The sequence below is a fragment of the Mastacembelus armatus genome, chromosome 7, assembly GCF_900324485.2.
Source record: "Mastacembelus armatus chromosome 7, fMasArm1.2, whole genome shotgun sequence".
Lineage (NCBI taxonomy): Eukaryota > Metazoa > Chordata > Actinopteri > Synbranchiformes > Mastacembelidae > Mastacembelus > Mastacembelus armatus.
Genome location: NC_046639.1, coordinates 9991083 through 10005477, shown reverse-complemented (window position 1 = coordinate 10005477; position 14395 = coordinate 9991083). Strand labels below are relative to the sequence as shown.

Genomic DNA, 14395 nt, shown 5'->3' with positions numbered 1-14395 from the left:
TAAATAACATTCTTATATAAAGCACTTTTAATTTGTTATTCAGAAGTTCATTTTTAAAATATTCTTTAGTTTGAGCTCCCTTTTAAGAACAATAGTTATCCATCCATCCATCCATCCATCCATGAATCTTCTTCCGCTTATTCGGGGCCGGGTCGCGGGGGCAGTAGCCTAAGCAGGGAGACCCAGACTTCCTTTTCCCTGGACACTTCCTCCAGCGCTTCCGGGGACACACAGAGGCTTTCCCAGGCCAGCCGAGAGAGGAGCGTGTCCTGGGTCTTCCCCGCCCAGGAGGCATCCGGAACAGATGCCCGAGCCACCTCAGCTGGCTCATCTCGATGTGGAGGAGCGGCGGCTCTACTCCGAGCCCCCCCCCCCCGTGTGGCCGAGCTCCTCATCCTATCTCTAAAGGAGCGCCAGGCCACCCTGAGAAGGAAGCTCATTTCAGCCGCTTGTATCCGAGACCTTGTCCTTTCGGTTATGACCCAAAGCTCATGACCACAGGTGAGAGTTGGAACGTAGATTGACCGGTAAATCAAGAGCTTCGCCTTTCGGCTCCCCTTCTTCTTCACCACGACGGACCGGTACACTGACCGCTTTACTGCTTCTGATCCGATCCGGATCGGGGCATCGGAATAATAGTTATCAAGCATGTTTATCCAACTTATTAAGTAATAATTGATGAATATACCATCACAGTGAATGCCGTATATGTACAAGGAGATAGAGTTCTATTTAAGTTCACATCTATAGTTGTGCGTATTTATTCGTATTAAAAAAGAATAGATGATACATGGTTTAAATCCCCTTTTCAGTGAAATGCATCATTTACAGTTTTGTTAATACAGTATTCCTGTGTATTTCTTAATGTAGAGATTGGGGTTTCTGAGTGAATCAACCCCCTGAAAAGAGTCAACATTCCGGTTTTATTCACAAAATTAGATAACTCAGTAAATGTGCTTATTGGAACAGGCCCTGCTTCTAAATACACAGCTACGCTCAGTAAGACATGCACATCCATCCATCCACTCATTATCTATACCCACTTATTCCTTTTTAGGGTCACGAGGATGGAACCTATCACATTTCTCTTCGGGTGAAAGGCAGAGGTACACCCTGGACAGGTCGCCAGTCACAGTGATTCTACTGTATAAATAATCAATGTTCCACAACACAATCTTGGAGGTAATTCATAGTTAGGAGGTGGACAAATGTGTAAAGTGATGTGTTCTTTCAAATAAGAAAGGAGTGATGGATGGATGGATGGATGGATGTACATGTTTTATTAGGGATCGAATTTAATATTTAAATAAAATATATCTTGTAGTGTTTATTGAAGATTTCTTTACATTTTATGCACATGAAGATTTAAGCTTGAATAGATTATTGATGTTACAATTATTATAAACACATTAATAAACATTTAGAAATGTTCATATATCCTTCAATACATAATCATCTATAAACACTATAAGTACTGTTTATAAATGCTAAATATGTGTGGTTAAAATGAAGTGTTGCTGACAGGAGTGCAGCACAGACAGACAATGAGGTTCATTCTTTTACTGTATTACACCTGATCAAATAATTTATTAGCTGACATTTTACACCTACTGCACTGTAATTTGCTGATGAGAACTGTAAGATGGGGAAACTTAGAAAAAAAAAAAAACAGTTGCTTGGGAGGTGCAATGTCCTACCAATCACACCTCCCTTCTAAAGGGGCTCCAATGGCACCTGAGGGGAAATCTCATGGCTGTCATCCCAGAAAGCCTGCCGCACTGATGCCTGCTTACCATCTGCTCCCCATATGAGCAAAAACAGGCAATTGTCTCAGAGAAGGCACCTCAATCACACTGTCATTGAACTAATATACTTAAACATATTTTTTGGGTAGCTTTGGACATCATCTTGGTGGAATCTGCAGTGCTTTGGCTCATAGACATAACAGCAAATCAATGTGTGTGCATGCAGTGTGGGGTGAGTGCATTCGAAATGTATACCATAACCCTGCCCTGTCTCAGCATGGACTTGGATCTGACAGTGAAAAAAAAGAACAGTGGGACACTGTTAGTGTTACACTTCCTGTAAATAACCCCTCCATGCCTTTGGTTTTATCATTCCCTGCAAATGATTCTGGGCCCCTCCAGAGTCGATAAGAAATAGCATTATTTTATGGCATGGAAAAAAGAGCAGATAAAAAGAGGAGCCAGAGAGAGAAAAAGGGAGATGGGGCTAAAAAAGGTCCTTCAGGGAACATGGTGTAAATGAAGTTCCAGGAATGACACAGGCGAGCAATGAGGCATGGATGGAAAATATACGCTGCACATCATCGGATAGAGATGCCAGTGGAAATGGCTTCATTGAAGTGTCAGCCCTCATCCATCAATCAATCATCCGCAAGAAACAATAACGCTGCAGCGATGGGGCAGCTTTTATGGGGCTTACTCATGGGTATCGGAAACAGCACTTAAGTGTAGTTCTGACACTGGGAGAAAAACAGAGGTGAGGTGCTCGACTTATTTCACATGCAGGTAGAGCAGATGGGAGGGTGGGCTAAGTATACCCACCCCCTGGCAGAAGAGCTCTGGACAGTGGAGTTTTTATTTCCTCTACAGCGGTGGATTTCATTTGATGTGTGTCTCTTCTGTCCTAAAAGGCTAACATTGATATTTTAGATTTGCCACAAATCTGTTGGTTTACTGTACAATTTTTACATTTACTTCCATTGAAACAGAAGTGGAAATATATGGCTAACAGCTGTGCAGCTATACTTGTGGGTGGGTGTGGTGCTCTTTAAATGCCAACATTAGCAAGTTAACATGCTTAACGTGACAATATTGCTGATGTTTAGTGATCATTTTTACCATCTTAGTTTACTGTGTTAGTAAACACAAAGTCTAGCTGAGGCTGATGGGAATGTCATTCATTTTGCTGATCATAAACCAAAGTCATAGACCTGCTGGTGTTGTTAAAGTAGAAGTCACAAAATCAGTGTCAGTCATCATGTCAGTCAGGATATTTCCGTCCAGACCAAAGTAGTCGACCAACCAACACTTCCATCTGCTAGTGGAATTATAAAGATTTAAAGATTAGCTACTATACTTTGCATATCTTATAATACACAAGTAGCCTTATATCTTAATTCCTTTTCTGTACTTCACTGTTCTTTCAGATCTAACATTTCTTAGTTTCAGTAAACAGATGGCTGATTCATTACATTAGTAAAGCATCTGCTGTGATGTCACACACACCTAAATAGTCAACCACAATCCTCAGCTTACTTGAAAATAACCACAACAGACTAAAGTCACTGAAAACTGAGCAACGCATTCTTCAGTGCTCTATGTTCAGCACTGTCTCAACATAAAAATAAGCAAAAAATGTTAAATGCTCCAACAGTCGCTTTTGCTGTGTGTGAACCTTTTGATTTCCCCAAACCAAGTCTCTTGATGGCTTCTCAGCAACATGAAACATGACACATCATCCATTATTCTGTACATGTGCCTTGCTATCTCAGCCTGCTCCATATGGCCTCTGTTGTCTCCAGACACCCAAATCCCTTTCTGTAGGCCAGGGGCTGTTTTTGTGGGAACCATTACATTGCTCCTCTTCCTCAAAGGAATGGGGTGACGATGATGAGCAATCACAGCCAGAGCAGACTTTCTGCCTCAAATTCTGACAGGATATTCAACAATTGACCATATCTGCTTTGTTGGCCCAATTGCTAATTCATGCAAGTTGACAATCTGGAGGCAACAATTATGAGTGATGAAAGGACTGAAAATAAGAAGAGAGAGCACTTAAGGGGAAGGATAAAAACATCAAGTTTACTTTATCAGGAAGGAAAGAGGTAAGAGATTTGGTAGCCATCCTACTAGGGAGAGAAAGAGTGGAATGGCTAAACACAACCTCAGTTACAGATGAATGTATCCACAAGTCCTAAACATAACCTCTTCTAAAACCAAACACACTAAACAGATGAATGAATGACAAAACAAGAATAAAATGCCATTTGTGGAATGAATTGTACACGAAAAGTAAGACCTCAGGTGTTTTGTGGCAAAGTGTTTTGAAAGAAAAAAAAAGTTAATTTACATGAAACACACAAACATTGTCTTGGGGTTTCAACATTGCATTAAACGCAATGGGGCATGTTTTTTTTTTTAAATAAAAAGTTAAGATAGAGTCCTGTAAATAAAGGTGAAATCAAAATCTGTTTTTTGGTAACTCATAAAGAAAAAAAATATGAATCTATAACTTATTTTCTACAACATTACTGTATTAAAGCTTATTTTATGTTTTCAGACCATACTGAGTTGCAGAGATGATGAAAAGCAGCCTGCAGTGTCGTTTGTCTACAAGAAGTAAAAATGTAGGTAAAAGTAAGGTCACAGTTCTTGTAGAAATGTCCATAATTAAATTTTTCTTTAGGGATCCAACGTCTAGAGAAAACATACAAAACAGGAAGTAAACAAAGGATAAATTCAAAGTGGATCTTTGCATATTAAAGGGACTTCTGACATGTAAACCCTTGCAGCATTCTGGACACAGGGATCGAGAGTAATGAGATGCATGTCATAAGCTGTTGTCAACTTGCGTTCTCTGCCACACGCTTGCACTAAGTTTGCCACAGTGTGGGGGGAATCTGAGGGTGATGCTAAGTGAAATGCTCATTTTGCGTTTGTGATTACCAAGGCCCATGGGCGATATGCACTAATGTGAGCTAATGCAATAGATTACACAGTGCTGGCCCAGGGGAAGAGACAGAAAACAGATGTGGTCTAGTCAAAAAGGGAGGAGGGAAGGAAAAAAATCAAAGTTTAAATGTTCAATGTGCTGAAGATTGTCCCTTGTAATTTGTTGTTTACAGAATGCACAGCTATGATAAGTTTTGTCAGTCCTCTCCTATTATAGATATGAGGAAAGTCAACATTAGTTGGCTCATGTCTTGCCGATGTAGACACTACTGCCAAACATCTCTTAGGAGATTTTATATTTTTAAAGTTGTAAATGTTCACTGAATCACTAAGGAACAACTGCAGCTCCACTGCTGTTTGCAATTTTCAAACCATTTGACTGATGTAGGTGTGTTGTCTTGGGTGGTTGACAGGCAACACCTATGTGACATCACCATTAGGGTGTGGCAACAAGTTCAGCACACTTATTACTGAACTAATAAGTATTTGATAAACATGTGTAGTGAGGTGTATTTTAAAAATGACAATACATGAGTAATTTAACCTTTATTAAATTTCAAGGGTAGTAAAAACTAACATATTTTGCATTTCCTTACTTCAACATGGCTACATGTTGCAGTTTTATCAAAGCAAACTACACTACTTAGGCTACAGCAGGTCTGGTATTCACACTGACCATACAGTGCTCTTCTTGAACCCAAATCTGAAGAGACTACAATCTAGACTTTGTATATAATGCCCTCTAGTGTTCAATCTGAGTCATTGCTGGGGAGAAGGAATAAAAGACCACACATTGATGAGTCTGTGAATAAATTCTCACACCACAAAATTCTGTTGGAAAGTGTTCACACTGAAACGGCTAACACTAAACAATAATGTATTACAATCATCTGCTCATGATAAGGCTAATATCTTGAATGAAGATATGAAAAGGGTGGCTTGTGTACGTAAAATCAGTTTAATAGCAAATTGCTCTGGTTCCAAATCTATGCTTTCAGAACCAGAGTCAGATTAGTCTGTTCAAGCCGTCTTTGTTTTTCTTTATTAACAAATTTCAGGAAGACAACTATAAAACTGAAGCTACACAGAGAGAGAATCTCAATGTATATTAGAATTGCAACAAGTATGATACACTTTAAATAATCACGTTATTTATTTATTATTTATTTTGAGTTGTTAGATATTCAAATTAAAGACAGGTTCTTCATACTAAACAGCCCTCAAAACTGCAGTTAGATCTAGTTTCAGTGTCTTCGAAAAGGAGAGTAATCATGATTGCAAGTGATTAGGTGCCCATCAAGAAGTAACAAATAATACCATAAAAGTCTTCGCCTCCCACTTTATTATTGAAATGAGTCAAATCTCAAACAATATTGTCTTTTTATGTTAGTACACATGTAATGTGAATACAAAAACAAAGACATGAATAACTTAACCAAAGCCTTTCAAATTGGCAAAAATTACAGAAGACACAAAATTGCTTGTACATATGAGTTTACCTGAGTTTACCTTTTTGTTCAGTGTACAATTAACTGGGCTATTCATCACCATAACTACTTCTGCATTTTTCTTTCCACAAACCACGCAGTCACAAAATCTGAAAGGGCCACTTGATGAGCAGCCAAGACTGCTACCGCTTGAAACAAAATAATTTCAAGATTGCATAGTACAACAAAACTCCAGAATAGTAAATATTTCTGGTCAAAGTAATGCAGCATGACTATTTAACACACAAAGAGTACTCTTAAGTCTGCTACATTTACAGCTTATGTATTTGAGGCACCACTAAAGCAGATGATAACCATTTTCTATTTCAAAAGGGAAAATATTAACCACAAAATATGTTCTGTGTTTAAAACTGGACTGTAAATACCAAGTAGATCAACAAAATCCACAACCCACACTCAGTTACAGTTAATCATATGCCATTAGTCAATATGGCCTCAGTAGCAGTTGCTCTGTCATCAGATGAGCTTGTGTTTTATGCAGCATTTGAAGAAGACTGTGATGCCTGACAAACACATGCCTATCTAATTATACTCAAAACATAAGTGTCTAGCTGGCAACTAGATACAGAGGCTCAGCTGACATGATAGCTACAGCAGCTTTACAAATATAACAGTGTTTAGAGCACAACATGAGGTAGACCTCTTCACCAAACACACAACTTGTTACTGTGGCCTGTTAGCAAACCACTGGGCCGAAACCAGGCAGAAAATCCCCACCCTCCAGTGCTTTGGAAAGGAAAAACAGACTAGTATTTAATTACTGCCTGGACATCAACAGCAGGTGAACAGAGCAGCAATTTTTCATAGGTTTTTACTTAATACAATTTTATGTACTGAAAATTTGCAGATATACTTATGTTATCCCACATATGCATTTTATTGTTTTGTCATATGCAGTTACAGGTATCTGAAAATTAGTGTGGCCCAAAGATGGGTAACGCAAATTTTAGGTGGGGGGATATATATAAATATATCGCAGTGCACACTAGTGAATATCTTTCAAGACAGATTATTTGCAATTTTCCATTCAAAAAAATGTACACTGAAAGCCTGAACCCTGAAATGTTTATGAAACAATTGTTCTTTTGTTGAAAAAATATTAAATTAGGGGAGCCTTGACAAATTCTGAGTACAAACCATCTCTCTTCTTAAATCTGTACATTAAACAAATGTTTCAAAAAGTCAAAGAAAAAAAAAACCCATAAGGGTAGCAGCACAGTTCAATTTAGAAAGAGAAAAAAAATTACTTTGATACTTTACTTTATGTTTTCAAAGGTTACTTCACTCACAAGTACTAGGTAAAACTTTGGTTTTACCTTGGTGACACTTTAGGTACTTTTATCAGTGGACCTATAGCGTTGATTAGACAAAGTTGGGGGATCTCTCCTCTGCAGGTTGGACAAAGTGGGCAAGTGTTGGTACAGCACAGTTCGCCCCCCTGAGAAAAACAAATCTTTTAATGTCAACTCTATAATTTCTAGAATATGCAGATATAAAGTTGTCTAGTTTGAATAAAAACTGTTCTACTTTGCTCAATCAGCTAAATTAATGCATACCTGCTCTTGAGTTGGCCAGTCCTCCATGACTGGGGTTAGGTGGTGCACTGTGATAAAGAGATGCAAGATCACTGGGTGTGTAGGAGTGCAGAAGGTTTATCATGCTCCACTCAGTGTCCAAACATCCTCCAACAGTTGTTGATGTACTCTTTACAGGACACAAGGTCTCAGGAGCTGTGGATGGACTTGACCCATGTGATGTGCCTTTCACACTCCTACCTGGGATAATCAGCCTGCTGGATCCATCCCCTGCTGGTCCTCTAAAACCAGGCTTCTCAATACTATCAGTTTCTCGGCCTGTAGGTACTGAATATTTTAATCTCTTGCTGGAAGATTCACCAAAATCTATTTGGTGGAGGTTACCAAACCGGCTTGACAGGCACAGTCTGGCAGCATCCGAGGGCCAAATGACACCACTTGTCATTGGGTAAGTCCTTTCACCAATTCCCACTCTGTCATGGGCGGCTGATCGGTCCATTACATACTTGCTCAGATTGGATTTCCTTATGAGCTCAGTATACCTGGAGGATTCCTGTGTGGAATGTGAATCATTGTTCTGTCTATGGCGCTGGGTCTCCTGGACATCATCATGTGATGGTGGATGGACAGGGGTCTGTTTAGGACAATGAGGTGGGTTAGCAGGTGTCTTTTCTTGTGGTTTTGCAGGTTGAGGTGGTGGGGATTTGGTTCGACGAGGGTGGCGCTTGTCAATTATTGGAAGTGGGGTGACATCTTTCCCATCAAGCGCAGGGGGGCAGCCTGTATAACGTTTTTGTTTCAAACTGCCTCCGAATCCAATCTTTTTTGCACTGTCTGACTTGTCTTTATGAGACAGCTTTTTGTGCATTATTAGAACCTCTGGGTACAAGGTTTTATATGCGCAAAATGAACAGGACATTGGAATTAATGCATTTCTGGGTTCTGCACTGGCTGTGACAGAAAGAGATACTTTTAAGGACAGATTTAAAGGGACCTCAGAGTTTTTGTCTTTTATCTCTTCCTTTTCTATCTTCAGGTTAACAGGTACAGGGCACTTTGTAAGCACATCATCAGGTGGAGTACAAGCAGATTTTGCAAATAATTTTTCAGCATTCATCTGAACGAGTGGCTTGTCAAGCTTGCTCCCCACGCCATCTAATGTCTCATCTGGTGTTCCACTGGTGCATGAACTGGCTCGAGGAACCCAGAGTTTTGATTTATTTTGGGCAGGATTTTCATTGTCATTTCCATGTTTGCCATCATTAGGAGAGGGCATTGAAGGCACAGGTCTGCTGGGGATCTCCACATACGGTTTGTCCTTATGACGGCGATCCAGGTGATATTTCAGGGAAGTCTTCTGGGCTGCAGCATAGTCACAGTAAGCACACTTATATGGTTTTTCACCTGAAACAAAGAGTGAAAATATTTGCATAATTAATAATATCAAAGCCAGAAGTAGACCTGGTGCATACAATTACTATAGTCTCATATTTGTAAATAAATCATTCAAGCCAAATATATTAAATATACCTGTGTGAGTCCTCAGATGAACTGTAAGGTAATAGCTTGAACGGAATGATTTGCCACAATAACTGCATCCTTTTGATCTGACGTTTGAGCGATCAAAACCGTCTTCACCTTTAAAAATATTCACATATACATAAATGAATATATACAATGAATACATGACAGAATATCTCACCCCATTCAGCCAACAGAGAGCACTTGATAGTAAGAATTCTTTGTAAAAAACAATTCCTATATTACAATTAAAACAGTCAGTGAAATTTGAGCCTGTAACAATTAATACATTTACCAGTACCCAGGTTTTCTGTTAGTGCTGCCTCCTCAAAGCCATCCTCAGAGCCTTCCTCTGCATGCTCTAGTGACCCTGCTTTTGATAACTTCCCATCAAGTGAAGAAGGTGGGCTCTCTTCGCCACATTTCTCACGCTTGTGCACTCTGGAATGAAGAACTAACTGGTGGTATGTCCTGAAGGTTCTCTGACATTCTTCACAAGTGGTCGGTCTTTCTTTGTCCCTATCTTTTTGCATTAGAGACCGCTGTTGTGGTTCTGGGTTTTCCACTACAGTCTGCTGCTGAAACCGGAGGTCTCTCCTAAGAACCTCTTTCAAAGCCTTATCTTCTTGGCCCTCAGACCAAATATGATTCAAATCGTCCTTATCAGAGGAGCAGTCTTCATTGTCTGTGCTGATTTCCTGACCAATATCTTTTGCATTGTTATGACTCACTGCTATCTTACCCTTTGTAGCAAGTTGCCAGGCCTGATAGGTGTTGAACGGATCTAACTGGGGAATCCATTTTGATGATCTCTGATGTTGCAAATTATTTCCTGCAGAGCAAGGCACAAGATTTAGACTCTGAAGAAATGCTTCCTGTTTGGCAAGGGATTCAGGAGTGGCATCCATGTTCTCTTTGTCTTCATCTTTGCTAGGGTCGACCTCTCGATTATGTACTTTACTATGCTCAACCAAACTGTCATGGTCAGGGAAGAAAAACCCACAAACCATGCACATTTTGTAAATAGTGACTACAGACTCTGAAGTAGGGTCTTGGGCAATGCCATTGATCGTGGCTGGGGTCTCAGGGTCTTGGTGGGCCTTGCTTTTTGCTCCTGGTTTTACATGCATTTTCATGTGGTTCTTGAGGAACCATGGCTCTCTAAATCGCCGTCCACAGACGCTGCAGCAGTAAGTAAAGTAGTCCTTGTGCTTCCTCATATGCGTCTCCAGTTCACTAGCATCTTGTGCAAACTGGCCACATACAATACAGCTGTGAACCTCCTCTTTTTCAACAGAGAGGCTGCTTGGTTTGGGTCGGGGCCTCTCTCCTGGGATCCTGAATTCTGCTTCAACTCGAAGCACAGCTGGTTCGTAGAAAGTGGTTGGGTGCTGTGTTAATACGTGAGGTCCTAATTCATCCTGATGAGTAAATGTTTGATCACAGAACATACAAGATAGTGGTATGGTTCCTCCAGACTGCAACACAGCCTTTTCTGCACAAGTGGTGTGTGGCGTCATACTAAACCCAGGCCCTGGGATGCTTGCATTATTACTTATCAGAATATCTTTGGAAAGTCCATCTGGGCTTTCCACAAACGGCATTAATGAATGAGTTGGCATTGTCCTCTTAAGGTGGAGCAACAATGCTATGCATACTCCAAATTACTAGGAACCTGGAAACAATAAGAAAAGGCTCTTCAGGCTTTGTTCAGAATAAAAGTAGCATCAGATACCTACTACCTAACTTAAGATAGTCATTCTAAAACACACTACACAGAGAATTGCCTTCCCTCATACTGAAACAGGAAATGTATCTTTTTAGCAATCAACTGCTCAGACAAGTCATTTCCTCTATATGCAGGCCACTGATAAAACATACAGTATAAAAACATTTTTTTACCTGCTCATAAGAAGTTAACTTTCAATACCTCCGCTCACTTGGCAAATTATTAGGTATGCCTATCTAAAAATAAGGCAATGTAATCCTGGAATAAATCCTTCTTAATGAGGGTGATAATGTTCAGTTTGTGGTCAAACTGTTTCAAGAGGTGTTCTTGTTATTTTGCCTCGCCTCAACGAAATAAACGGGCTGGACAAAATAACAGAAAAACCTTTAAATGCAACACAATACAACTGTGTTGCTTTAACAGCCTCCAAAATGACCATACAGTTAAATCAACACTTGAAAAACTCAACATTATGACCTTAATGAAGGAAGATTTATTGCTGGATTATTGGATTGGATTTAATTAGTTTTAGCTATGTGTACACAATAAACGGAACCAACAGACTTTATATAACCTATACTTTGTAAGCACTCAACTACAGACAGGAAATCATAATCATGCTTGAAATTATACTCCCTCCATATGGGTAACTATTATTGTATAGATTCATACTGCCATTCCTCCATTCACATTTTTGTGCTACAAATCTTATTTTATATGCTGCGTTGTTTCAAATTAAGAGTAAATAGTAACAGTCAATACTAAAGTTGAGAAAAGAAAAAAAAAAAAAACAGTATTTGAAAACTAACACATTAAGGAGTTAATGTTCTTTTTTCCTGGACACAACCTTTAGCTTTCTTAGCTTGTTTTATATCTGCTTCAGAACTCCACCCAAATTAGAATTAAAATTCTATTTATCGTCTTGGTTTGACTACCATTCTAATAGCATTCAACAACAGCCCAACACATGAAAAATCAATACTTTTAAGTTGGTATACTATGCTACAATCCACGGCTATCTTGATAACTCAAATGTTGTAGATGTATGTGTAACGTTACATGCTCTGCTCCAGGGCCATAATTGGGCTGTTTTCCTGTTGATTTTTGACCTCTGGGACGACCTCACTGTGGCTTTGTCATAATAGGTCTCCAAGCATGTTTAACGAACCGCTTATATGTGCTAAGTCTGGGAAATATAGTTGAAAAAAGGGAAAGTCCCGGTTTGTGAGTTTCTATGTTAACCTCATTCTCCCCGAGAACTTAGCTTTGCATTTTAAACATAACCTATCGACGACGGTAGCCCATTCAACTTTAGTTTCCCTAGCTATAACAAGTCGTGTGCTGGTAACGTAATCCAGGTGAGCAGAGGCTGCTGTCCCGATGATAACCAGTGTGTTATTTTTTATAAAAACACACATGCTTTGACCGAGGCAGCGTGAACGTTAGCCATTCAAGTAAACACAGGCTTCGTTAAGACAATTTACGTCATTTACTCGTGAGGTGCTTCCCAAAGTAACAGTTAACAGCTTACAGATTCGTTCAACGATAATTGCATTTAAGTCAACAGTAACGTTATATTTTAACGGATTATCTATTACATTTCTATGTGTGCATAATAACACGCAGAGCAAGAGGAATTCAGTATTTTTTTGAGCGATGCTGATCAATATCAATCATGTTAACGTGACTGTTGCTGGGCTCTGATTGGGAAAAAGCTTAACTCAGCTAGCATTAACTCAACTTACTCCAAACACGTCTCGACACATGATAACGACGTTATTTTCGTGACAGATCAACATTAACCGTACGTCGTTGCTTATTGGTTTGTTTAACGCTGGTTTTAAATTTAATCCAAATATGAAACTTTAACTTAACAACACGCTAACTTAACGTCGCCAAGTTATGGTAAGTCCTTAACTCCAACTCGGGCCATTCGCATTCTATCGACACCAACGTTAGCAAACTGCACTTTCTGTTGTGTCGACTTCGACAAAGCTGTAAAAACTCACCAAACAATACCCACCAACTCTGAATTTCCGGATTAATATTGATACTGATACTACGAGCGGCTGCAGTGAACTGAGCTAACCTGCCTGAATGAGTTGTTTCTTCATGTGAAAGCGCGTCGCTGGTGGACACCTCACCTATTCAATTGTCTGAATGTGAATCATATTTGTTCTACTTGGCGACTCCTCACTGTGCAGCTGTTGAGTCCTGGCGCGCGCTCCCAGCGATTCTCAGGGGGAAGATGGAGCGCGTGCACGGCAGCCCCAAAAACCCATAGGGTAGTCACGTGGTCACGGATACCAGAAAAGGATCGTACACATAATGTTAAGAAATACACGCCTATAAAACCTGCCGTGCACGTTTAACACATTTCATGGCATCCTGCCAAGTCCCAGCCGGCTACTCGGACAGGTATGCCAACCATTTAATCATTGCCATGTGGGCTCGATTTCCAGTCTCAATCACCACGTTACAGTTCCATTTGTATACAGTTTATTATGTGATGTTTGTTTTGCCTTTACTGTATGTATGACTTTCCTGTTGGCAATGCCGCTAAAGCCGCTGCAATCTACGTGAACTATCACAGAGTGGGCTCGTGTGTCGATCGGAGCCAAATGGCACAGAACAGGGTTTAATGTGTCATGCTGTATTGAACCTAAAGTGTAGCCCTTCTTCCATGCTCATTGCTCACACGTCATGCATCTGCTACCATGTGGACATGGGGGAGGGGCGGCTCGAACTTTTCACAGTTACATGACAATTTTTGCAGAAGCAGGTTGGCTGAGTCGTGAGTGGTTTCAGGTTGTTTCTATTTCACCACCTAAAACAATGCAAATAGACCCAAGGGCATACCAGTTTTATATCCAGTTGGATTTGCTGTCACCTAAGTACTCTCCCTGAGATTAGGAGGCTTGTCACAGCCTATAATCGAAGGAAAAGTCTATACAAACTTAGAATAATCCAAATCCTAACACTAAAATATGACAGGGAGCAGGCAAAGTCACTGTTGGTTTATGTTTACTATATAAAATAATGTGCTGATTTATGTAAGATAAAGACAATGACCTACAGTAGCCCATCCCCTGCTGGCCTATGTGTTGGTAAATAACAGCCCCTCCTCCACACTTGACCTCTTCCAAAGAAACCTTGGGCATTGAAGTTATATCATACAGTTAGGGGAGATTTTCAGGTGACTCCTGTTTACACTCATCAACAAGACACACACACTCCCCCAAATGGCAGCAATGTCTGAGGAAGCATTTTTATCAGTAACCACTCCCAGCTAAGAAACAGAAGACTGACAGACTCTGTTTGCCTCTTACTTTAGGGTGGGTTGTTGTTGGCTTTATCCTCACTGTTTTATAGCCCATTATACGGTTTTGCGCATATATTAAAAGT

General features: G+C 40.0%; 1 protein-coding gene across 6 annotated transcripts; it reads right to left on the bottom strand.

Moving 5' to 3' along the window:
• Nucleotides 1-6017: 6017 nt before the first annotated feature.
• znf217 (zinc finger protein 217) lies at nucleotides 6018-13229 on the bottom strand. Of its 6 annotated transcripts, none has more exons than XM_026333303.1 (5): nucleotides 13135-13229; nucleotides 9557-10936; nucleotides 9271-9378; nucleotides 7762-9144; nucleotides 6018-7643 (listed from the first exon to the last, which is right to left on the bottom strand). In XM_026333303.1, the coding sequence occupies exons 2-5, from the start codon at nucleotides 10881-10883 to the stop codon at nucleotides 7534-7536; spliced, it is 2928 nt and encodes a 975-aa protein (XP_026189088.1). In that variant the 5' UTR covers nucleotides 10884-10936; nucleotides 13135-13229; the 3' UTR covers nucleotides 6018-7533. The 6 variants fall into 6 exon arrangements, with proteins under 6 accessions (XP_026189088.1, XP_026189089.1, XP_026189086.1 ...); XM_026333304.1 differs by having other exon boundaries at nucleotides 13080-13203; XM_026333301.1 differs by having other exon boundaries at nucleotides 13014-13161.
• Nucleotides 13230-14395: the final 1166 nt, after the last annotated feature.

Bases quoted from the DNA above. Each gene is read 5' to 3' on its own strand.
- znf217 (XM_026333303.1), bottom strand. From the start codon at position 10,883: ATGCCAACTCATTCATTAATGCCGTTTGTGGAAAGCCCAGATGGACTT. The intron at 9,145-9,270 runs GTATATTTAATA...TCTTTGTTTCAG, and splicing joins TCATCTGAGGACTCACACAG to GTGAAAAACCATATAAGTGT. The intron at 7,644-7,761 runs GTATGCATTAAT...TGTTTTTCTCAG, and splicing joins ACTGGCCAACTCAAGAGCAG to GGGGGCGAACTGTGCTGTAC.